Source organism: Oncorhynchus mykiss, chromosome 2 (genome assembly GCF_057628025.1).
Source record: "Oncorhynchus mykiss isolate SJ-2025 chromosome 2, ASM5762802v1, whole genome shotgun sequence".
NCBI lineage: Eukaryota > Metazoa > Chordata > Actinopteri > Salmoniformes > Salmonidae > Oncorhynchus > Oncorhynchus mykiss.
In genome coordinates, this window is record NC_143023.1 from 69,065,871 (window position 1) to 69,091,601 (window position 25,731).

Sequence of the window (25,731 nt, forward strand, 5' to 3'; positions counted from 1 at the left end):
AGATCCCAGCGGATTAGTTCCGTAAATACAGTACAGTACGGTACGGTCAGGCTCTCAACATCGGTTGAATTGAAATTAACGTTCAATGTTTAAGTGCGTTAGTAGGTCCTTTATTGCAATCATGGACTACATTTATTTTCGTCCCATGATAATGCGGCGTGGCATACACATCATACATTCTGGCTGATGCGTTTAGTAGTGATGTAGCTAGCCTGCTAAATCTTGTCAATAAAATTGGCATCTTTGACAAGCAACTATGCAACACAATACATTTATTACAATTATCATAACCCAGAAAACAATGATTATTCAGTAAATCACATCTTTGTAACCCCTGGGGCTACTCCATTAAAGACAGATACAATTGAACGTTTAACTCTTAATTTCTTCCATGACTAAATCATTGTCAGGAGTGGACTGGAGACAACTGGTCCTCCATATATACACACTGTGGCCAAATGTAGTCATTCGTATTGATTGAGATGTAGTACCTTCAGATTTTCCACAACCACTTCATATAACCCTATAATTAAAATGTGATTAGCTGTGATTTCAATAACCCCAATTTCATTACATTTTGTTTGAATTGTAGATAATAATATTTTGAGTAACAGTTATTTCATAAAATGTTCAATCTCATTTATAACAGCATGGTTACTCAACCCAGAAATGCTTCAAGTAGAGGAGAGAGGGACAAATCTGTGCTCAGTTAATATTGTATGATCGAGCAGGGCCTTAACATCATTGTCTCAGCCAACTGAGCCAACCAAGGCTGTCTCTTCATTGTTGTGCCTTTACGTTTAGTCAGAATAAAACAAGAGAATCACAGATACATGTAAAACCTCTGAGCAGAGATACACAGGACATATTGACCAGAGCCTAAGAGAGGGAACATTAGGCAGATCCATGTGCAGACACTGAGTTTATGACATTAAGATTGATGGGGTGATTCTGGAAATGCTGCTGCCTGGTAATGTCTCTAATTGTCTTCCTCCCACTGCCCCCTCACTCTACAAGCACTTTTTTTGCTCCCAGACGGGGTGTGGGGCCCCATCTCCTCACAGAGAGAACAAGCCATGGAGTGCAGCAGAAGAAAGGGTTACCCCTCCTTGTCCTATTCTCCCTACACTATCCCCCACACTGTATCTCTCCTGGAGCTCTGTCAGGTCCCATCACTCCCTCCTCACATTAGGCCCAGGGTCCGATCAGGAACCCTGGCACAGCCTCACAGTCCTATTGGTCGGGTTGATTACTGGGATAAAGGTGATAGGAGGGGAGGAGCGTTCATGTCCTGGTTTGAAGGTGATGTGTCAGGACACATGTGAGATGAGTCTGACACGGGTCAGGATGTCCTGGCGACACAACGGGCACGTCTCCAGCTGTAAGGCACACTCCATACACATCCCACTAAGGATACAAAACATACACAGAGACCACATAAGGAGCCGTAACACACAGGCAAATGGCTAGATACTCAATACAGGTACAAGGGGTGAAACAGAGAGGGAAGTTGTTGTACCTGTGTCCGCAGGGTCTCAGCTCTGTATCGGCCATCTGGTCACAGCAGAGGGTGCAACAGTTGTCTCTGATGCTCACCTGCTTGAGCAGGGCCAGGCGCCGGTGTCTGAGGAACACACAAGCAGTCACTAAATGGTACATGGGAGTTCACATAATGTGCAGATGTCCTGTTCAACTAGAGTGATCATTTAAAGCCTAACCATTTTGCCCAAGGCTACATTAGCTCAGACTTACCTGGGAAGGATAATCTTCTCATCAGACGCCAGTGAGGCAAAGTCATTGAAGGTGCTGAACTTGACAGACGGGGGATGGCGGAAGGGCTTCGCCCCAAAGTTAAACTCACATTGTTGGTAGGACATGAAACTTGCTGCTGCAAAGAAGCCAGACCTGGAAAAAGAAAGGAAGTAGGAAGACCAATGAGGATATTGGACGTGACAGTGAGTTACTGAAATGTACAGTATGTGTCAGTACTTGTGTGGGGTGCACTTTGGATTATGGCCAGAAAATAGAGCAAGCAGGAGCAGGGTGTGTACACTCACGTTGCAGAGGAAAACACCTGCTTCTCTGAGGGGAGCTGATGTCCATTCAGGTAGAAAAGCATCTGCTTCTTACTGAGGTCCAGTAGGAAACCTATGGCATCTCCTACAGATCAAAGAAAGTGTAAGGCTTAAGCATATGCTTGTAAGGGACAGTAGTTTGGTAACAAATGTGTGTAAGCCGAGGTGTTGACAGACATCTCGCCATTACAGCCTGCCTCTGAGCTACAACATGAAACTGTATGGAGTTTGGGATGCACTTACCCTCTTTCCAGCAGGGGTGGGAGTGTGGTTTACTGCGAGCGTTGTACCAGATTAGCTGCCTGCAGCCATCATATGCACACGAGTATTCATCATCTCCTATCCCATAACCCTCCTGAAACACACACATTACGGCATTCAGTCTCTAGCAGAAATAAACACTGCTTGCTGTGTACAGCATGTACAGTGTACAGCATGTAAGCACGTACATGGTTAAGGAACTTGCTGTCCTTGGTGGCCCAGCCAATCTGCATGACCCCGGAGGTGACCACTGTGACCTCATAGTACCACACGCCTGAGTCCACACAGAAGGTACAGCGGACACTCTCAAAGGAGGACGCGTCGCAGCGCGCCTTGGGAGAGTGGAGAAAAGGGCAGATCCATTATCTCTATGGAACAGGATGATACTGATCAGTGTGATACTGGCATTTAGCATAACAAACTAAGTATACTAATTTATTGTGTGCGCAACAGGGATCATTCTAGTCACACTGCTCTGTCAGGCGTGTTACAGAGAGAGGCCCCCTCACCTCCAGTCCACTGGGAGAGATCTTGAGATACTCGCTGACGTCGTTGCTGTTCAGCATGGCGTTGATGTTGCTCAAGTTCACCTTCTCGTAGGTGAACTGACGGCCATCTTTCAGGACTGAGGAGAAAGGATAGAGAGAATATTAACAGTCAGTAGATGAGAACTGTCCTCCATAACATGATGTACCCTACTACTCACAGAGGTTATCTAGGCTCCATTGGGAACAGAAGCCGACCTGGCGCTTCAGGTAGTCTGTGTGGTCAGCCCACGATTCCAGAACCCCCAGTCGTTCACTTATACACGACTCAGACACTGTTAGCTTGTTCTCACCTGCAACAGGGAAATATAACAGTTACTAGTCCGTTTTGTGGCCAATGGGATAGCATAGCAACCTTCAGAAGGGTGTGCAGGATACGGGGACAAACTTACTGGTCTGTGAGAACTTCTCCAAGGCTATGAGGGCAAAGAGCATTACAGTAGGATGGGCCTCAGAACTCTGGGAAGAGATGTTCAGATAAATTAGACAAGGTCTCAGCCTCATTCTACAGAAAAATGACATGTAACCCAAGTATATGACTATTGACAGAGCAACAGGATTTGTGTGGTTCTACATGTTTGTTGTGGTCTCACCAGGCTCTCCAGCAGGTACCCCAGGGTTCCAGGGCTCAGGAGTCCAATGCTGGCTGGACCTGAGACATGAGACATGTGGAGTGGGCGTTAGGTGAATGAACAACACTAAGGGCCACAGTAAAGGGACAGGATTGCACCCCCAACAAAAATTATATATAATATATGTTTCACAAGCGCCGAATACAATGGGTGTAGACTTTACTGTCAAATGCTTGCTTACGAGCCCTTCCCAACAATACAGAGCTAATAAATAATAATACAAAGAAAAATAGTAACACAACGCTTCCAGAGAAAGACGATGTGTAATTCAAAGTTTGGGGTGTAAACAAACAGACATTGAATAGTAGAGGCAACCCCTGTTGGGTATGTCAGACAGACTGAGTTGTCTCACCCTGGCCACCCTCTCCCCAGCCCAGTGCTGCAGGCTCAGCAGAACTGTCAGAGCAAAGGCAGAGCATTTTGGCCTTGTCATGACAAGCATACAACTCAAACCTGCAGGACCATTTGGTATGCCAAATACTGGTTCGTCAACTAGGGTCAAATAACCTGTGGCACTTGAGAGCATTTTCATTTTTCACTGTTGATTATGTGAGTTCAAGAGTGTGTGTGTGTATGTAAGATAAAGTGTGTGTGGGGTTTGGTTTTACCATTCTTGTGGGGACCAGAAGTCATCAAGTTTAGTAAAACAAGGAACATTTGGAGAAGTGGGGACATTCCGCCAGTCCCCACAAGGAAAAATATTTTTTTAGGCTTAAGGGTTAGGTTTAGAGTTACAATTAGGGTTAGGTAAGGTTAGGTTAAGAAAAATAGGATTTTGAATGGGAATCAATTGTCCCTACATGGATAGTAAAACAAACGTGTGTGTGTGTGTGTGTGTGTGTGTGTGTGTGTGTGTGTGTAAGAGAATGAAGGAGATAAGGTTGCATCCACACTTACCAGCCAGTTTCTCAGCCAGGCAGCCCAGTACAGCAGTAGTGTTGCGGTGCTTAGAAGGGATGATGGCATCCTGGCGGGCCACAGTGGCACTCAAGCTCAGCATCTCAGACAACTTCTGTAGAGCATCCTGACAAAGGAGGGGAAACAAGCACTGTTTTGAAAGCCCAACGAAGGAAAACAATGTCTCTTGAAATCTATTGAAACTTCATATAGTCTTTTCTTTCATAATACAGTTCCTTCAGAAAGTATTCATACCCCTTGATTTATTCTACGTTTTGTTGCGTTACAGGCTGAATTGTGTATTCTTTTTTTCCTCACCCATCTACACACAATACCCTTTAATGACAAAGTGAAAACATGTTTTTAGAAAGGTTTGCAAAATGTATTGAAAATGAAATACAGAAAATCTATTTTACATAAGTAATCACCTTCGAGTCAACATTTTGTAGATGTTCCTTTGGCAGTGATTACAACTGTGAGGCTTTCTGGGTAAGTCTAAGAGCTTTTTACACCTGTGCAGCATTTCCCCATTATTCTTTAAAATAATGATTCAAGCTCTGTCAAATGAGTTTTTGGTCATTGCTAGGCAACCATTTTCAGGTCTTGCCATAATTGTAGAAGTAGATTTAAGTCAACTGTAACTCGGCCTCTCAGGAACTTTCACCATCTTCTTGGAAAGTAACTTTAGTGTAGATTTGTTTGCAAATGTCGTCTTGCTGAAAGGTGAATTCACCTCCCAGTGTCTGGTGGAAAGCAGACTGAACCAGGCTTTTCTCTAGGATTTTGCCTGTGCTTAGCTGCATTCCGTTTATTTATTTTTTTATCCGTAAAAACTCTGTAGTCCTTAACAATTACAAGCATACCCATAAACATGATGCAGCCACCACGGTTTGAAAATATGTAGAGTGGTACTCAGTTATGTTGTATTGGATTTGCCCCAAACATAACATTTTGTAAACAGGACAAAAAGTCCATTGCTTTGCCACATTTTTTTGCAGTATTACTTAAGTGTCTTGTTGGAAACAGGATGCATGTTTTGGAATATTTTTATTCTGTACAGGCTTTGTTCTTTTTACTCTGTCAATTAGGTTAGTATTGTGGAGTAACTACAATGTTGTTGATCCATCCGCAGTGTTCTCCGGTCACAGCTATCAACTCTAACTGTTTTAAAGTCACCATTGGCCTTGTGGTGAACTCCTTGAGCTTTTTCCTTCCTCTCTGGCAACTGAGTTAGTAAGGACGACTATCTTTGTAGTGACTGGGTGTATTGGTACACCATCCAAAATATAATTGATAACTGCACCAAGATCAAAAGGGATATTCAATGTCTGATTTTTGTATTTATCATCTACCATTAAGTGCCTGTCTTTGCAAGGCATTGGATATTCTCCCTGGCCTCTGTGGTTGAATCAGTGTTCACTGCTCAACTGAGGGACCTTACAATTATCTGTATGTGTGGGGGACAGAGACATGGTTGTCATTCAAAAATCATGTTAAACACTATTATTGCACACAGAGCGAGTCCATGTAACATATTACGTGACTTGTTACGAAATATTTTACCCCTGAACTTATTCATGCTTGCCATAACAAAAGGGTTGAATATGTATTGTGTCAAGACATTTCAGCCTTTCAATTTTAATTAATTTATTATTTTTATTACATACAGTGCCTTGCGAAAGTATTCGGCCCCCTTAAATTAATACTTTGTAGCGCCACCTTTTGCTGCGATTACAGCTGTAAGTCGCTTGGGGTATGTCTATCAGTTTTGCACATCGAGAGACTGACATTTTTTCCCATTCCTCCTTGCAAAACAGCTCGAGCTCAGTGAGGTTGGATGGAGAGCATTTGTGAACAGCAGTTTTCGTTCTTTCCACAGATTCTCGATTGGATTCAGGTCTGGACTTTGACTTGGCCATTCTAACACCTGGATATGTTTATTTTTTAACCATTCCATTGTAGATTTTGCTTTATGTTTTGGATCAGTGTCTTGTTGGAAGACAAATCTCCGTCCCAGTCTCAGGTCTTTTGCAGACTCCATCAGGTTTTCTTCCAGAATGGTCCTGTATTTGGCTCCATCGATCTTCCCATCAATTTTAACCATCTTCCCTGTCCCTGCTGAAGAAAAGCAGGCCCAAACCATGATGCTGCCACCACCATGTTTGACAGTGGGGATGGTGTGTTCAGCTGTGTTGCTTTTACGCCAAACATAACGTTTTGCATTGTTGCCAAAAAGTTCAATTTTGGTTTCATCTGACCAGAGCACCTTCTTCCACGTTTGGTGTCTCCCAGGTGGCTTGTGGCAAACTTTAAACGACACTTTTTATGGATATCTTTAAGAAATGGCTTTCTTCTTGCCACTCTTCCATAAAGGCCAGATTTGTGCAATATACGACTGATTGTTGTCCTATGGACAGAGTCTCCCACTTCAGCTGTAGATCTCTGCAGTTCATCCAGAGTGACCATGGGCCTCTTGGCTGCATCTCTGATCAGTCTTCTCCTTGTATGAGCTGAAAGTTTAGAGGGACGGCCAGGTCTTGGTAGATTTGCAGTGGTCTGATACTCCTTCCATTTCAATATTATCGCTTGCACAGTGCTCCTTGGGATGTTTAAAGCTTGGGAAATCTTTTTGTATCCAAATCTGGCTTTAAACTTCTTCACAACAGTATCTCGGACCTGCCTGGTGTGTTCCTTGTTCTTCATGATGCTCTCTGCGCTTTTGACGGACCTCTGAGACTATCACAGTGCAGGTGCATTTATACGGAGACTTGATTACACACAGGTGGATTGTATTTATCATCATTAGTCATTTAGGTCAACATTGAATCATTCAGAGATCCTCACTGAACTTCTGGAGAGAGTTTGCTGCACTGAAAGTAAAGGGGCTGAATAATTTTGCACGCACAATTTTTCAGTTTTTGATTTGTTAAAAAAGTTTGAAATATCCAATAAATGTCGTTCCACTTCATGATTGTGTCCCACTTGTTGTTGATTCTTCACAAAAAAATACAGTTTTATATCTTTATGTTTGAAGCCTGAAATGTGGCAAAAGGTCGCAAAGTTCAAGGGGGCCGAATACTTTCGCAAGGCACTGTATATATGGAATAATGACAGTATATATACACATATATGGAATAATGAGTTTCAACAATACTGAATGTTTATTTTAACTTAATATAATACGTCAATAAAATCAATTTGGTCTAAAATAAATATATAAAAAAATAATTATATATATAAAAAAATAATTATATATATATATATATATATATATATATAACAAAAAAAATCTGATTAATCGGTATCGGCTTTTTTTGGTCCTCCAATTATCAGTATCAGAAAACCATAATCAGTCGACCTCTGGTTGAGATGTGTCTGTTACTTTAACTCTGTGAAGCAGTTAGGCTGCAATCTGAAGTTCAGTTAACTCTAATGACCTTACCCTCTATAGCAGAGGTAACTCTGGGTCTTCCTTTCCTGTGGCGGGCCTCATGAGAGCCAGTTTCATAATAGTGCTTGAAGAAACGTTCAAAGTTCTTGAAATTTTCCAGATTGACTGCCCTTCATGTCTTAAAGTAATGATGGACTGTCATTTCTCTTTGCTTATTTGAGCTGTTCTTGCTATAATATGGACATGATATTTTACCAAATAGAGCCATCTTCTGTATACCACACCTACCTTGTCATAACAACTGATTGGCTCAAATGCATTAAGGAAAGAAAGAAATTGCACAAAGTAAGGTACACCGGTTAATTGAAATGCATTCCAGGTGACTAACTCATGAAGCAAAGGGTGGCTACTTTGAAGAATCTCAAAAATAAAATATAATTTGATTTGTTTAACCCTTTTTTGGTCACTACATAATTCCATGTGTTATTTTATAGTTTCCTTTTGGAATTGAAATATATGTACAATTTGTTTAGGATAATGAAATGAAACAAGGAAAATATTTTATTATTTTATCTAAGAACATGTATAAATAAGAATTTTTAGTTGAAGTTTATATAATGCTGCCAAATTACTTGTCACTTCAGTAAAATTACATGTCACTTCAGCATGTAAGAAACACTACATGACCAAAAGTATGTGGACACCTGCTCGCCGAACATCTCATTCCAAAATCATGGGCATTAATATGGAGTTGGTCCCCTTTGCTGCTATAACAGCCTCCACTCTTCTGGGAAAGCTTTCCACTAGAGGTTAGAACATTGCTGCGTGAACTTTCTGCCATTAAGCCTCAAGAGCATTAGTGAGGTTGGGCGATTAGGCCTGGCTCGCAGTCAGCGTTCCAATTTATCCCAAAAACGTGAGGTCAGGGCTCTGTGTAGGCCAGTCAAGTTCTTCCACACCGATCTCAACAAAAAATTTCTGTATGGACCTCGCTTTGCGCACAGGGGCATTGTCCTGCTAAAACAGGAAAGGGCCTTCCCCAAACTGCTGCGAAACAGTTGGAAGCACAGAATCTAGAATGTCAATATAGGCTGTAGCGTTAAGATTTCCCTTCACTGGGACTAAGGGGCCAAGCCCAAACCATGAAAAAACAGCCCCAGACCATTATTCCTCCTCCACCAAACTTCACAGTTGGCACTATGCATTGGGGCAGGTAGTGTTCTCCTGGCATCTGCCAAACCCAGATTTGTCTGTCGGTCTGCCACATGGGGGAGTGTGATTCATCACTCCAGTGAATGCATTTCCACTGCTCCAGAGCCCAATGGCGGCAAGCATTACACCACTAGGGGTGACGCTTGGCACTGCGCATGGTGATCTTAGGCTTGTGTGCGGCTTCTCGGCCATTGAAACCCATTTCATGAAGCTCCCGATGAGGAGTCCTTGTGCTGACGTTGCTTCCAGAAGCAGTTTGGAAGTCAGTAGTGAGTGTTGGAACCGAGATACGATTTTAACGTGCTTCAGCACTCGGCGGTCTTGTTTTGTGAGCTTGTGTGGCCTACCACTTCAAAATAACAGCATTTACAGTTGACCGGGGTAGCTCTAGCAGGGAAGAAATTTGACAAACTGACTTGTTGGAAAAGTGCCATCCTATGACGGTGGCACGTTGAAAGTCACTGAACTCTTAAGGCCATTCTACCGCCAATGTTTGTCAATGAAGATTGCATGGCTGTGTGCTCGATTTTATACACCTGTCAGCAACGGGTATGGCTGAAATATCCAATCCACTCATTGAAGGGGTGTCCACACACCTTCGTATATACAGGTCCTTCAGAAAGTATTCAGACCCTTGACTTTTTCCACATTGTTACATTACAGTCTCAATCTAAAATGGATTAAATAAAAAAATATCAGCAATCTACACACAATACCCCATAATGACAATGCGAAAACAGGCTTATATCAAAAACCAAGTCATGAGTTCGGTGGAATTGTCTGTAGAACTGAGACAGAATCAGGGGAGAAGGGCCTTGGTCAGTGAGGTGACCAACAACCCGATGGTCACTCTGATAGAGCTCCAGAGTTCCTCTATTGAGATGGGAGAACCTTGCAGAAGGACAACCATCTCTGCAGCACTCTACCAATCAGGCCTTTATGGTAGAGTGGCCAAACTCAAGCCACTGCTCAGTAAAAGGCACGACAGCCCACTTGGAGTTGACCAAAAAAGCATCTAAAGGACTCTGACCATGAGAAACAAGATACTCTGGTCTGATGAAACAAAAGTTAAACTCTTTGGCCTGAATGCCAAGCGTCACGTCTGGAGGAAACCTGGTACCATCCAACGGAGAAGCATGATGGTGGCAGCATCATGCTGTGGGGATGTTTTTTAGCTGCAGGGACTGTGAGACTAGTCAGGATCGAGGGAAAGATAAACGGAGTAAAGTACAGAAAGATCCTTGATGAAAACCTGCTCCAGTCCGAACAACCCTAAGCACACAGCCAAGACAACGCAGGAGTGGCTTCGGGACAAGTCTCTGAATGTCCTTGAGTGGCCCAACCAGAGCCCGGACTTGATCCCGATCAAACATCTCAGGAGAGACCTGAAAATTGCTGTGCAGCAACGCTACCCATCCAACCTGACAGAGCTTGAGAGGATCTGCAGAGAAAAATGGGAGAAACTCCCCAGATAGAGGTGTACCAAGCTTGTAGCGTTATACCAAAGAAGACTCAAGGATGTTATGAAATGGAGATACTAACTGCCAAAAGATGCTTCAACAAAGCACTGAGATAAGGGTAAGAATACTTTTTATTTCATTTTTATAAATTAGCAAAAATGTATTTAAAAACTGTTTTTGCTTTGTCGTTATGGGATATTGTGTGTAGATTGATGAGGGGGGGACTATTTAATCCATTTTAGAATAAGGCTGTAACCTTACAAAATGTGGAAACGGTAAAGGGGTCTGAATACTTTCCAAAGGCACTGTACATCCTCAGTTTGTTTGATACTTTTCAATTTCTTATCCTTTTGCACTTGTCAGTCATGATTGTATGTTAACATGTGTTAATATCTCCATTTTATAACCTCATATCATAACTTGTATCACAAACTTACCTACTGGCCTTACAAGCCATCAAATCTACATCCTACCCCCATGTGCTCCCATGTCCCTGTACTGTAATTTTTAGTTAGTTAATAAGTACCCTGAACAGGAAACCTTGTCTCCAACCATCTTACAGATGCACCGTAGTGGCAACATCACTCCTCAACCCTAGTTATTTTTTAAATAACTATCAATCCCCCACCCCCATCCCTACTGGAACATGAGCTTGGTGTGTTGTAATCAGCTGCTATCAATGAGTGTCTAAGAGTGGATGGCCATGCTTTGGGAAGTTGAGCTTTGAATTTGAGTTTTGTGTAGGCATTAGGCAAGGAAGATGGATCTTGGAGGCATTACACAGACGAGACCCAGATGGTAACTAATACTCACTTTGGTGGGCAGTGGGCACTCGTCAAGCAGCAGGGTAATCACAGCTGGTCCCAGTGGGTCGTCCAGCGGTATGACCCGGATCAGAGACTGGACCACCTCCAACCAGCCGTCATCTTAGGGTAGGGGGAAAAGGTGGAGGTTAGCAGGGGATAGCAAAACTGGTTAATTAACAGCCTATTTGTAGTTGTCACACTAGATGCAGATATGTGCGGTCTGAGGTTTAGTGTCTAAGCACGTCTGCTTTGAGGCGTATTGTGCATCACTCAACTGGCCAGAAACTGAAACTCAATTACTGTTGAATTTGGTGGAAAGTGAGGTATTATTTTGGCTTCTCTTCCCCCTAGCCACCCTTAATTCAATATAATTGAATCATTTCTAAACTTTCCCTGTGTTAAACTATGTAACTCAATTTGAACTTCTGTGGCAACAGCAGCACAAGGCAGATGGATGTATTTTGGACATTTCCATGTAAAAGGACCCATGAACAACAACAGCTCATAGGAGTATATGAAATTGAGTGTCAAATGAAAGCTAAGCATCAATATTGAGAAATGAATCCATATACATATCCATTTTACATCCTAAAAATGAGGAAGAAGCAAAGGCGTTGATTTCTGGTCAAAAAGATAGAAAAGGGCTCTTAGAAATCATCGACCAGATTAAGTCTTGATGTATTTCTAATATCTTAAAACACAATATTGAAGTGAAGACCCCTGCAAACTACACTTAACAAAAACAAATTCAACATGCAACAATTTCTAAGATTTTACTGAGTTAGTTCATGTAAGGAAATCAGTCAATTGAAATACATTCATTAGGCCTTAATCTATGCATTTCACATGACTGGGAATACAGATATGCATCTGTTGGTCACAGATACTGTACCTTAAAAAAAATAAGTAGGGGCGTGGATCAGAAAACCAGTCAGTATCTGCATGTGCCTCATGCAGCACAACACATCTCCTTCGCATAGAGTTGATCAGGCTGTTGATTGTGGCCTGTAGAATATTGTCGCACTCCACTTCAATGGTTGTGCGAAGTTGCTGGATATTGGCGGGAACTGGAGCACGCTGTCGTACACGTTGATCCAGAGCATCCCAAAGAGGGTCAATGGGTTACATGTCTGGTGAGTATGCAGACACATTTTTAGCTTCCAGGAATTGTGTACAGATCCTTGCATCATGGGTCTGTGCCTCATCATGCTGAAACATGAGGCGATGGCGGCGGATGAATGGCACGACAATGGGTCTCAAGATCTCGTCACGGTAACTCTGTGCATCCAAATTGCCATCGATAAAATGCAATTGTGTTCGTTGTCTGTATCCTATGCCTGCCCATGCCATAACGCCACTGCCACCATGGAGCACTCTGTTGACTTGGGAGGGGAAGGTCGAGAGCCATGCTACCTCTGAAACACAACCCTGCCCAGCCACACTGCTCTCTTAACCCGGAAGCCAGACGCAACAAATGTGTCGGAGGAAACGCCGTCCAGCTGGCGGCCGGAGTCAGCTTGCAGGCAACCTGCCCGCCACAAGGGATCGCTAGTGTGTGATGTGACAAGGAAATCCCGGCTGGCCAAACCCTCCTCTAACCCGGACGATGCTGGGCCAAATGGGTCTCCTGGTCGGCTGTGAAACAGCCTGGGATCAGACCTGAGACTGTAGTGCCTTAAAAAGCTGCGCCACTCAGGAGGCCTGAAGAACACACTTCTCCAGTGTGCCAGTGGCCATTGAAGGTGAGCATTTGCCCACTGAAGTCGGGTACAAAGCCGAACTGCAGTCAGGTCAAGACCCTGGTGAGGATGATGAGCACGCAGATTAGCTTCCCTGAGATGGTGTCTGACAGTTTGTGCAGAAATTGTTTGTGCAAACCCAGTTTCATCACCTGTCCGGGTGGCTGGTCTCAGACGATCCCATAGGTGAAGACACCAGATGTGGAGGTCCTGCGCTGGTGTGGTTATACGTGGTCTGTAGTTGTGAGGCCGGTTGGAGGTACTGCCAAATGCTCTAAAACCGATTTATGGCAGAGAACATTAAATTATCTGGCAACAGCTCTGGTGGACATTCCTGCAGTCAGCATGCCAATTGCACGCTCCCTCAAAACCTGAGACATTTGTGGCATTGTGTTGCGTGACAAAACTCCATATTTTAGAGTGGCACTTTTATTGTCCCCAGCGCAAGGTGCACCTGTGTAATGATCATGCTGTTTAATCAGCTTCTTGATATGCCACACCTTTCAGGTGGATGGATTACCTTAGCAAAGAAAAAATGCTCACTTAACAGGGATGTAAAAAATGTATACACAAAATGTTACAGAAATAAGCTTTTTGTGCATATGGAACATTTCTGGGTTCTTTTATTTCAGCTTGTGAAACATGGGACCAACAATTCACATGTTGCGTTTATATTTCTTATATAAATATGCTTTCTTTTTTTGCCGTGGTATAATTCTGGCATTGAGTATCATGATACTAAACCTGGTATCGAAGTCAATTCTGGTATCGTGACAACACTACACTGTATGAGTACAGTATAATGTACTGTATGAGTACAGTGTACTGTATGAGTACAGTATAATGTACTGTATTGTACTATACTGAGCTCTACTGTGCTGTACTTTGATGTCCAAACTTGTGAAACAGACCTCTATAATTGGTTCAGGTTTGGTCCTAACCAACCAAATGAGGTGTTTTTTGGAGGGCGGAGCTCATTAAAATAATAGCCAGTGTGAGGAATAGAAGTATGCAATATCCTTCTTACTTTTGTGTACCTATTCTAGAGCCCTATAAAAAGGGATGGGCAACTTTGATAGGGTGGGGGACCGCAGTTGCTCGTCAGGGGGCCGCGGTTGCTCGTTGGTCTGTGTACCCACATTCATACCCATGCATGTAGTCAGAGCTGGCTCTAGCCTTTTGGGGTCCCCAAGCGAAATGATGTTGGATCCCACCATGTCAAACAAACAAATTATCTTTTGGCATTTATCAAATTGTACCGAAACTGTGTTTCTATCACAGCTGTCGTGATTTTTTTATACAGTATGACTGCACTTGCATAAACGCTGTGGATGTAAATATGGTTAGTGACGGACAGAGAGAGAAACTGATGATGCACAACATTTCGAAATTGCACATTGTGCATTCTACTATTCTAACGCTCAACAGTAAGTTGAGCCCGACAGTTCATAAAATACAAAAATGTAGACGCGGTCTACAAAAAGGGGGGCCGCAGGCCATCAGTTGCATATCCCTGTACTACTACATCAGTTTATTTTTTATCCTAATTATGCTTTCTCCTGGACTTTTCCCAGGTTTAGTTTCTTCTCCATTTTTTTGCTCTCAAAATCATACTGTAATAGTAAAACAAAAACTGGATGTTCTAAGTCCGCAACAATGCTTACACCCCATCAGGAGACCACAAGGTCTGGAATTTTGTTGTTGGGGTGTTGATACCCTAATTCAACTGCCCACCAGCAAGATACTTATTGATGCAAATAATCATGATATCAGGCTACTTTGCAGTTAACATTTAATTGAGAGGGTTTTCGAGAAAGCCTTTCCATCTACCAGAAGACTTATCGCTAACGACTACACAAAGTGGTAGAGAAATGTGCCCACAAAGACAGGGGCATTACCGCATTTCCTCTTCAGAAAGTTGAAGGAAAATAGGAATCACTGATGCATTTTGTTCATGGCTTATGATCATTTTAGGCATATTAATAAATGTTTTAATAAATTCAATATATTTAATTAATTTCCTACTAAGTTCAATAATTAAAAAAAATATTGTGGAATTCCATTTTAAAAATGTCTGGATTACATGATTCTGTCCACGTTCACAGCGACGCAGATTTTATAGGGCCCTACTATTCAGGCTATATCGTCATGAAGAGAATGACATTCAGTAGTTGAATAAGTCAAGGTGTCATTTCATAGCTGACACCCCATTCCTTCTGCAGACATCTTTGAATCTTAATTCGGAGCAAATATTTAAAAGAGTCTTTGGTAAACGCGGTACATAAAAAAGCTGAGGGAGATTTTACAGAAATTCTGTTAACAAATGTTTTTGTAAAATGTTCAGTGTAATTTGTTAAATGTATGTGGACACCTGCTCATCAAACATCTCATTCCAAAATCATGGGCATTAACATGGAGTTGGTCCCCCCTTTGCTGCAAAACAGCCTCTACTCTTCTGGGAAGGCTTTCCACTAGATGTTGGAACATTGCTGCGGGGACATGCTTCCATTCAGCCACAAGAGCATTATTGGCACTGATGGCTTGTAGTCGGCATTCCAATTCATCCCAAAGGTGTTCGATGGGGTTGAGGTCAGGGCTCTGTGCAGGCCAGTTAAGTTCTTCTACACTGACCTTGACAAACCATTTCTGTTTTGCCCTCACTTTATGCACAGGGGCATTGTCATGCTGAAAAAGGGCTTACCCCAAACTGTTGGCACAAAGTTGGATACACAGAATCATCTAGAATGTCATTGTATGCTGTAGCGTTAAGATTTCCCTTCACTGGAACTAAGGGGCCTAGCCCGAACCATGAAAAACAGCCCCAGATCATTATTTCTCCTCCAACAAACTTTACAGTTGGCACTATGCATTGGGGAAGGTAGTGTTCTCCTGGCATCAGCCAAACCCAGATTCGTGCTTTGGACTGCCAGATGGTGAAGCGTGATTCATCACTCCAGAGAACGCGTTTTCACTGCTCCAGAGTCCAAAGCCGGCAAGCTTTACACCACTCCAGCTGACGCTTGGCATTGCGCATGTCGATCTTAGGCTTGTGTGCCGCTGCTCTGCTATGGAAACCCATTTCATGAAGTTGCTGACTAACAGTTCTTGTGCTGACGTTGCTTCCAAAAGCAGTTTTGAACTCGGTAGTGAGTGTTGCAACCGAGGACAGATGATTTTTACACATTACACGCTTCAGCACTCAAGTTCTGTGAGCTTGTCTACCACTTTGCGGCTGAGCCATTGTTGCTCCTAGACGTTTCCACTTCACAATAACAGCACTTACTGTTGACCGGAGCAGCTCTAGCAGGGCAGAAATGTGACGAATTGACATGTTGGAAAGGTGGCATCCTATGACGGTGCCACGTTGAAAGTCACTGAGTCCTCAATTTATACACCTGTCAGCAACGGGTGTGGCTGAAATAACCGAATCCACTAATGTAAAGTGTCCACATACTTTTGGCCATGTAGTGTAGTTGGATGGATTGTTCAACTTTGTTTGGCATACATTTTAAAGTGAAAAAAAAAATCGGTGTCTCAGCGCAATTCCGTTAACGGGGAATTACCCTTTTACAGATATCCAAAACATCAGTGTGTAACATTAGAAAAATCCCACTCCTTTTCCCGATAACAGGCCCAGGAATAACTCCAGTCTACCCTTCCCAGTAGCAGTGACTCAACACCTCAAACAGTACACAGCTGTGGCAACAAGTCCCCCCAGGATTCTGCAATTGCAAAATTCTCACAAAAAAAAAGCTCACAATTTTGACCAATCTCCGCCCTTTTAGCGCATTAAAGCGGGTTCGTAGTTTTGACCAATTACCATGGAAAATGGCCCAATCCCACCACACGTCAACAAAGTTTTTCCCCAACGGCCTGTCAGTGTTTTTACGTGCGAAGATGGCTGATTGTACTGTGCCTGTCAGCCATCAACAATGAACAGAAATCAATCATTTGCCATCAAAAAATAACAGCTAAAGTGCAAAACAATTTCCAAATGTTTTACATGAAAGTGGTGGGAAATTGTTTTGCACACCTTGTAACGTTGTGCTGGAACACAAGAGAAAGTTGACAATCAACAGTCACTTCGAATCAGCAAAGCATATGAGAATGTGAGAACAGTTCCCACAGCAGCGGCAGATCACCATGACTGAAGTGGTAGCAGGAAAGACTGTGGCAAGCGCTGAAAGAATCAAGGTGAGTGGCATTTTACTCAAACTTTTACTCCGCTAACCTTGGCTTTAGTAGGGTGGTTGGCATTCGGCTCTCCCCAGGATGTCTATGGGGAGCTCTGCTCAAAGCACTGAGTGCAATTTGTCAGATTTGCCGTTTTAAACTCTGTAAAACTTAATACGGATCACGAAAGCACAATCTTCCTGGAATTTTTTAGAAACGGTAATACTGTTTTAAAAGTACATATCAACCACAATACTCTATTTTTACGTTTTCTGTTCTTTATCTCCCTTACGACCTTTTCAGGAAAAACAAATAAATAACCACAATCAAGTATTTTGAAGACAACTTATGCAAAATAAATATTGATCCTCAAATTGAAAGTGATTGATCAGCTTTTAATCCATTTGTTCTTTGAGAGAGAGTGTGGGTGGGAATGGGAGGTTCATCTCGTGTTTATAGCATGCCCCAAGCCTGATGGAGACGAGAGGTGTGTGTGAGTGGATTATGAATGACACACGGATATATATTTTATCTAATTAATTGGTGCAATTGTTATTTTTCACCTCTCGTTATGTTCAGAAAAAGAACTGCGTTTCTTCAAAAAAAGAAACAGCACAAAAGAGCACTTTGTCTCAAGTTGACCTTGAGATATAATGTCTTAAATGCAGCTTGGACCCCAGGTGTTTCTTTTGTCCTAGTTGAATCTTTTTTAGTACCTACAGATTATGGGGGAATGCATTTTTTTAATGTTGAAAATAAACCAAATTGAGCACTTTAAATGCTTCAATTTTTGGGGGTATTATGTATTCTGCTTAAAAATCGTCCTAAAACTGAGCACATTACTTTTTATTGCTTTATTTGAAATTAACATGAAAAAAAATGTATGTAGCTCGGAATTTCTGAAAAGATGCCACTAAATCAAGCATTTTGGGCCGCTGAAATCACAAAAAAGTCACAAAATCCTAGTGGGACTGGGCAACGAGGGGAGAGACAAGCTGGCGGGCTGGATACAGATGTTAAGACTGTTAGGCCCCACTAGATCCACCTCTGAAACCAGCTAAAGAGAGGCTCAGACCTGCCACTGACTGTCCACAAGAACTAGCACCATGCTCTGGCACTATGGGTCTGGTTCTCAAAACCAAGTAGCATTAATAGGGAATAGTAAAACTTTACAAGCAAGTCTCAATGTAAAATGAACACAATCTTGCTGTGGGATCAGGTGAGATTGTCATGACTAATAGGCAGGCACAAAGGCATTTCATTATTGCCTTAGAGACTGGATGGGAAGCCTGCATTAGTATCATTGTGTAGGCTAGAAGAGCCTTTAACAGAGGGTAATGACTGGCAAAGCCTGGGAAACCTTATGATCCACTCTATCGATATCCAGAGGTTACAGCTACGAAGAGGACACACTATTTACTTAATTTGACACAGGAGACAGCCACAAAGGACAGAGCTCCTCTTATTGTTCTATCTGATACTGAAGAAAATGAATAATCTTTCTTGGGAAACTTATGAAATCCATGCATTACATCAATGCTCATGTACAGTACCATATAAGGACATTTGTCTTACCCGTTTCTGCCATCTCATGCAGCGTGATCATGGAGTAGGGGGGCTCTTGGTCGCTAAAAAAAAAAGTGATTGTGAACAGAGAATCTTGTGACAGTGACGCTCAATAATCATCACATGTAATGTGTGGGTGCATTGTTAAGTCTCTTGCTCTAAGTAGTTATGAAATTCAGATGACAAGCTAGAGGCAGAGCGGAACAGTGCGATGGATGGCTGTAACTGTTGAGAATGTTGTTTTGTCTGATAGAGAGGCTGGCACATTGGCCTCCCTCATCCTGTCTATAAATCTGACCAATGACAGCAGACCTAATGCTCCCTTGGGAACTCCTCCTGGAGGATATTCCCAGAGAAGAATCTGTCTCTGCTCACAGGTTCAAGTCCTTCATCATTAGAGCGTAAAATCAGACCCTGACCTCTATGGCTCTGAGGAAGCATTCGGTCAGCCTAAACACTATTGACAGGGTTCTGAGGGAGCAGAGGAGGCTGTCTGGAGGATAACACCTCAATGGCCAACAAGCTTGTACCAAGATGTAATCTATCCCGAGTGAGAGTTTACACATCCCTCAAACATCTTAAGACCCCGGAGGTGTGTGCTGTGAATGTCTGAAGTGCCAACAAAGAGCCTGCACAATCTGAACAAACTGTACTACAGTCCAGACAAATAACACGACCTGTGAAGGGAAGCAAAGTTTATTATGCATGTCATGTCCACTAGCTTGGTTGGGAATTAGACTACATTTCAAACACTTACTTGTCAACTAGAGTCCTGATCACAGCTAGTGTGTCCAGCACCAACCCATCCACGTTTTGTTTCTTCCGGCGGGGTTCATGGGGTCCCCGGCCACGCCGTGGGGGTCTGACAGGGTCCCGGGGCCGACTGCTTCGTGCCTCAGGGGGATCGGCAGCGGGGTGATCAACTCGCCTGAGTTGCCTGCGAGTTGCGGATCCATCCTCCACGTCACTTTCTTCTCTACAAACGCAGCTGTTTCCCATAGTCCCGGATGTCTCAAGGCTTTCCCAAAACCCTAGTGATAACTGCTCCAATGAGAGCAGCAGAACCTGCACAAGGCTCCTGCTGGCACAGAATGCAATCCAGCTAGCTACTATCATATCATTTGGAGCCCTGGTGGAGGCGTCTCATGATGATTCGGATGGGTACGTCAGTCATCCTGCTGCTGCGGATGGCAGATAGCTAGGAGGGAGTAGCACATATCAGCAGTGCTACAGTGAGCAAAAACCATTCTATCGGGTGGAAGTCCACGTGCACTTCCCAAACTCTAACCTGTGTAAAATAACATGTATAGAAAGAATAGCTAGCTACATGTTGAAGAAAAACAAATTACTCTGCGAAATGAACTTATGTAGCTAACGTTAGCTAGTAATGTTAATCAGCAACTCCAGCTAACATTATAGACGGCTGTTTGGCAGTTATATTTCAGGGAAATGTAGCTGACTAGCAAGCTAACTAACTATGACCAATTTACACCAAGGATAAATTGACTGGCTGTAACAGCCAGTTAAAATTGCTAATGAGTTACCTGTACTGTACTGTAGTTAGTTAACTATATATGACTGAGAATTTTTATTAAACTAGCTAGCTATAATTAGATTACCAAATTATAACACTAACGTTAGCTTACTATCTGGCATCAACAGGTTAACATAAATAGTTCACAGCCATTTCCCACACGATACCTAGAAATAGGTCTAGGCTACGCTGCCAATGTTGGCTCATGAGATGCTTGTTGGTCCTAGTACAGCAACGAAAAATGGCTCGCAAGTTACTTACCTCGCAAATGAGCTAGTTGTGTCCTCGGTTAAAGAACTATAAAATCAACTGTCAGGAGATGAACAGGCCTCAAAAGCTTTAGGGAAAAAGCGTTTACGTTAGGCTCGCTAGCTAACGTGTAGCCTACCTTGCTAGATAACACGGTAGCTATCAACAAAATAAGCTAACAAGCTAGTTAACATTCATATTTAATCCACTCCTTCTTGATTCAATCGTGTAAAACATTTACTTCCTCACACCCCTTTGTCTGATTTCGTTGACGGCTGTACGGATAGCTAGTTCCGTAGTGTCGGCTATCCCCCATCTGATCAGCTGTCACCAGGACCGGAGTAGCTTGATACGGCAGCACGAGTTTCTAAACAACTTTAGTTAATTTTTTTGTTTCTTAACGAGTGTCTTTGGTACTATGGACGAGGGAGTTCAGAGACCTAACCCCAAGTGATTTTAGATGTATATGTAATTTGGACTGGAAGCTATTGAACATTTGATCTGTACGTAAATGAATAACCACAGCTGTAATATAATACATATTTGTAGAAAATCAACAGGGAGGAATTTTGAAAAAAAAAGATGTCCATTTGATAAGATAAGAAACCACCGCAATTGGCTGTAGATCTGCAGCTCATATGGAGAGTGAGCTATTGAAAATTAGACCCATCACAGAAAATATTCATATAAAATCTGTGAAATTAAAAATTGCAATTATAATGGGTGTACAATGGAGGGAGGTCAAGTGGTTTTAGATGTATATGTAATTTTGACTGGAAGCTATTGATTATTATAAGATATGTAGGACTACGTGAATGAATAACCAGGATAAATATTTGTAAAAATCAAATGGAGAGAATTTTGAAAAAGTTACTTGCTTTGATAATAGAGGTCAAGGAACACACCACACTTGTCTGAAAAAAAAAAACACCAGATAGGTGCAGTGAGATGTGTTGTTTTAGGATCAGGCATAGTAGTATGACACCCCTGGAGCAAATGTAGATCTCTGGCACATTCAAATTCAAGTTGTTACTGATAACCTACATTGCAGGCGAAGACACTGAAATACATGGATATTACAATACATACACAATAACAACACATTCAAGTTTAAATCACAAGTGAAATTCATGATAATATGTACACTACTGGTCAAAAGTTTTAGAACACCTACTCATTCAAGGGGTTTTCTTTATTCTTTACTATTTTCTACATTGTAGAATAATAGCGAAGACATCAAAACTAAACTCAGCAAAAAAAGAAGAGTCCCTTTTTCAGGACCCTGTCTTTAATAGATATTTTTTTTAAAATCCAAATAACTTCACAGGTCTTCATTGTAAAGGGTTTAAACACGGTTTCCCATGCTTGTTCAATGAACCATAAACAATTAATGAACATGCACCTGTGGAACGGTCGTTAAGACACTAACAGCTTACAGATGGTAAGCAATTAAGGTCACAGTTATGAACACTTAAGACACTAAGAGGCCTTTCTACTGACCCTGAAATACACGAAACGAAAGATGCCCAGGGTCCCTGCTCATTTGTGTGAATGTGCCTTAGGCATGCTGCAAGGAGGCATGAGGACTGCAGATGTGGCCAGGGCAATAAATTGCAATGCCCATACTGTGAGACGCATAAGACAGCGCTACAGGGAGACAGGACGGACAGCTGAACGTCCTCGCAGTGGCAGACCACGTGTAACAACACCTGCACAGGATCGGTACATCCGAACATCACACCTGCGGGACAGGTACAGGATGGCAACAACAACTGCCCGAGTTACACCAGGAACGCACAATCCCTCCATCAGTGCTCAGACTGTCCGCAATAGGCTGAGAGAGGCTGGACTGAGGGCTTGTACGCCTGTTGTAAGGCAGGTCCTCACCAGACATCACCGGCAACAACGTCGCCTAAGGGCACAAACACACCATCGCTTGAACAGACAGGACTGGCAGAAAGTGCTCTTCACTGAAGAGTCGCAGTTTTGTTTCATCAGGGGTGATGGTCGGATTCGCGTTTATCGTCAAAGGAATGAGTGTTACACCGAGGCCTGTACTCGGAAGCGGGATCGATTTGGAGGTGGAGGGTCCGTCATGCTCTGGGGTGGTGTGTCACAGCATCATCGGACTGAGCTTTTTGTCATTGCAGGCAGTCTCAATGCTGTGCGCTACAGGGAAAACATCCTCCTCCCTCATGTGATACCCTTCCTGCAGGCTCATCCTGACATGACCATCCAGCATGACAATGCCACCAGCCATACTGCTCGTTCTGTGCGTGATTTCCTGCAAGACAGGAATGCCAGTGTTCTGCCATGGCCAGTGAAGAGCCCGGATCTCAATCCCATTGAGCACGTCTGGGACCTGTTGGATCGGAGGGTGAGGGCTAGGGCCATTCCCCCCAGAAATGTCTGGAAACTTGCAGGTGCCTTGATGGAAGAGTGGGGTAACATCTCACAGCAAGAACTGGCAAATCTGGTGCAGTCCGTGAGGAGGAGATGCACTGCAATACTTAATGCAGCTGGAATGTATTTCAATTAACAGGTGTGCCTTCTTAAAAGTTCATTTGTGGAATTTATTCCTTCTAAATGCGTTTGAGCCAATCAGTTGTGTTGTGACAAAGTAGGAGTGGTATACAGAAGATATCCCTATTTGTTAAAAGACCAAGTCCATATTATGGCAAAAACAGCTCAAATAAGCAAAGATAAACGAAAGTCCATCATTACTTTAAGACATGAAGGTCAGTCAATACACAACATTTCAAGAACTTTGAAAGTTTCAAATGAAGTTGCAAAAACAATCAAACGCCATGATGACACTGGCTTTCATGAGGACCACCACAGGGATGAAAGACCCAGTTACCTCTGCTGCAGAGGATAAGTTCATTAGAGTTACCAGCCTCAGAAATTGCAGCCCAAATAAATGCTTCACAGAGTTCAAGTAACAGACACATCTCAACATCAACTGTTCAGAGGAGACTGTGAATCAGGCAGTCATGGTCAAATTGCTGCAAAGAAACCACTACTAAAGGACACCAATAAGAAGAAGATACTTGCTTGGGCCAAGAAACTCGAACAATGGACATTAGACCGGTGAAAATGTGTCCTTTGGTCTGAAGTCCAAATTGGAGATTTTTGGTTCCAACCGCTGTGTCTTTGTGAGACGCGGTGTGGGTGAACAGATGATCTCTGCATGTGTGGCTCCCACAATAAAGCATGGAGGAGAAGGTGTTATGGTGTGGGGGTGCTTTGCTGGTGACACTGTCTGTGATTTATTTAGAATTCAAGGCACACTTAACCAGCATGGCTACCACAGCATTCTGCAGCGACACAGCATCCCATCTGGTTTGGGCTTAGTGGGACTATCATTTGTTTTTCAACAGGACAATGACCAAACACACCTCCAGGCTGCATAAAGGCTATTTTACCAAGAATGAGAGTGATGGAGTGCTGCATCAAATGACCTGGCCTCCACAATACCCCGACCTTAACCAAATTGAGATGGTTTGGGATGAGTCGGACCGCAGAGTGAAGGAAAAGCAGACAACAAGGGCTCAGCATATGTGGAAACTCCTTCAAGACTGTTGGAAAAGCATTCCAGGTGAAGCTGGTTGAGAGAATGCCAAGCGTGTGCAAAGCTGCCATCAAGACAAAGGGTGGCTACTTTGAAGAATCTCAAATCTCAAATATATTTTGATTTGTTTAACACTTTTTTTGGTTACTACATGATTCCATATGTGTTATTTCATAGTTTTGACGTCTTCACTACTGTTCTACAATGTAGAAAATTGTCAAATAAAGAAAACCCCTTGAATGAGTAGGTGTTCTAAAACTTTGGACTGGTAGTGTACATTCAGGAGTGTTGTGTATTAATTTGTAGCAGGCAGATTTTTCTGTCTCACTGTTCAAGTGCCCCTTCAGAGACTGGTTACCTGCCTGCCGAGGCCAAGTGTCAAGCAGATCCTATTGAAGACACACCTGCTCGTAATTCCACAGGCCAGGAGTCCTTGGCCTGTAAATAAGAATGTATTCTTAACTAACTTGCCTAGTTAAATAAAGGTTAAATAAATAAATCAAATAAAAATGTGCATAGGTAGGGAATGGGCAACTTTTGTTTATATCTCTCAGTCATGAACTCCTGGGCTGCGGAATTGAGAGCAGATGTGTACTGTGGCAGAATCTGCTTGACACTTGCCCTCGGCAGGCAGGTAACCAGTCTCTGAAGGGGAACTTGATCAGTGAGACAGAAAAGTCTGCCTGCTACAAGCTCTCAGTCTCACATCAGAATTAGACATTCATCCATGTTTCTCAAACGTCACATTTCGACATGGATGGAAGTCAAATACTGACTTGTATCACGGGTGACCTGCCTGGAAGTCAAGGCACAGTTTCTCTCTTCATTAAGTGAGGGCAATGATAGTGAAGTTAGAGTGTAACAGTGTAACTTTAGACCGTCCCCTCGTCCATACCCGGACGCGAACCAGGGACCCTCTGCACACATCAACAACAGTCACCCACGAAGCATCGTTACCCATCGCTCCAAAAAAATATACATAAATATCCAAATGTAATTGTCCTGGGGAACAAACACATTTGGTTTAAGATCTCTAGATTTCTAATTTGAAATAAAAAACGTAGGCTTTCTGAAAACACCAGTTTCTGCTGATTGCACGTTTAAGACGGTCCCTTAGCTGCAAACGCGTAATATTCACCCATTGAAACCAACATAAAGTCACTTTTTGAAACCGAGTTGATTAAATAAACGGTTTACCTTGCTCTCTATCGTCATCTTATTCTTGATGTATCACTCTAATCATCATAAAACTTTCCGTTGAAGAGACCGAATCCGAATATCTAAACTGAATTCAAAAATATGGCGGTATTTGGATGGAGTGATGTCTATGGAAGTTTTCTCAATCATCCAGAATCGTTCTACAACCAGTAAATTATAGATTTATAATTTAGGTTTTCTAATCTGCAGTTGCAAATTAGATTGTTATACAGTTAGCCGAAAATGTTTAAATAAAGTATGTGCGAGAATTCAACCAGAGCCATTCAGATGTAGCTCAGTATACACGCATAGTTATTGACTGATAATGTATAACATTATGGCTCGGTTACTGGATTTACAAAAATAATCTTCCATACAATTTTGAAGACACAGTGGAAGTTTATACGTATTTATTTACATAGA

General features: G+C 42.6%; 1 protein-coding gene across 3 annotated transcripts; it reads right to left on the reverse strand.

Moving 5' to 3' along the window:
• Window positions 1-88: 88 nt before the first annotated feature.
• rspry1 (ring finger and SPRY domain containing 1) lies at window positions 89-25,616 on the reverse strand. Of its 3 annotated transcripts, none has more exons than XM_021569929.3 (15): window positions 25,309-25,616; window positions 19,515-19,955; window positions 18,767-18,819; window positions 11,287-11,399; window positions 4,411-4,537; window positions 3,475-3,533; window positions 3,274-3,340; window positions 3,043-3,174; window positions 2,846-2,961; window positions 2,525-2,668; window positions 2,319-2,430; window positions 2,058-2,160; window positions 1,753-1,905; window positions 1,520-1,624; window positions 89-1,407 (listed from the first exon to the last, which is right to left on the reverse strand). In XM_021569929.3, exons 2-15 carry the CDS (start codon window positions 19,871-19,873, stop codon window positions 1,311-1,313), a joined length of 1,740 nt encoding a protein of 579 aa, XP_021425604.1. In that variant the 5' UTR covers window positions 19,874-19,955; window positions 25,309-25,616; the 3' UTR covers window positions 89-1,310. The 3 variants fall into 3 exon arrangements, 2 of the variants coding, with proteins under 2 accessions (XP_021425604.1, XP_021425597.1); XM_021569922.3 differs by lacking the exon at window positions 25,309-25,616 and adding an exon at window positions 20,553-21,171; XR_016488030.1 differs by lacking the exon at window positions 25,309-25,616 and adding an exon at window positions 20,553-21,171 and having other exon boundaries at window positions 256-1,407; window positions 2,525-2,704.
• Window positions 25,617-25,731: the final 115 nt, after the last annotated feature.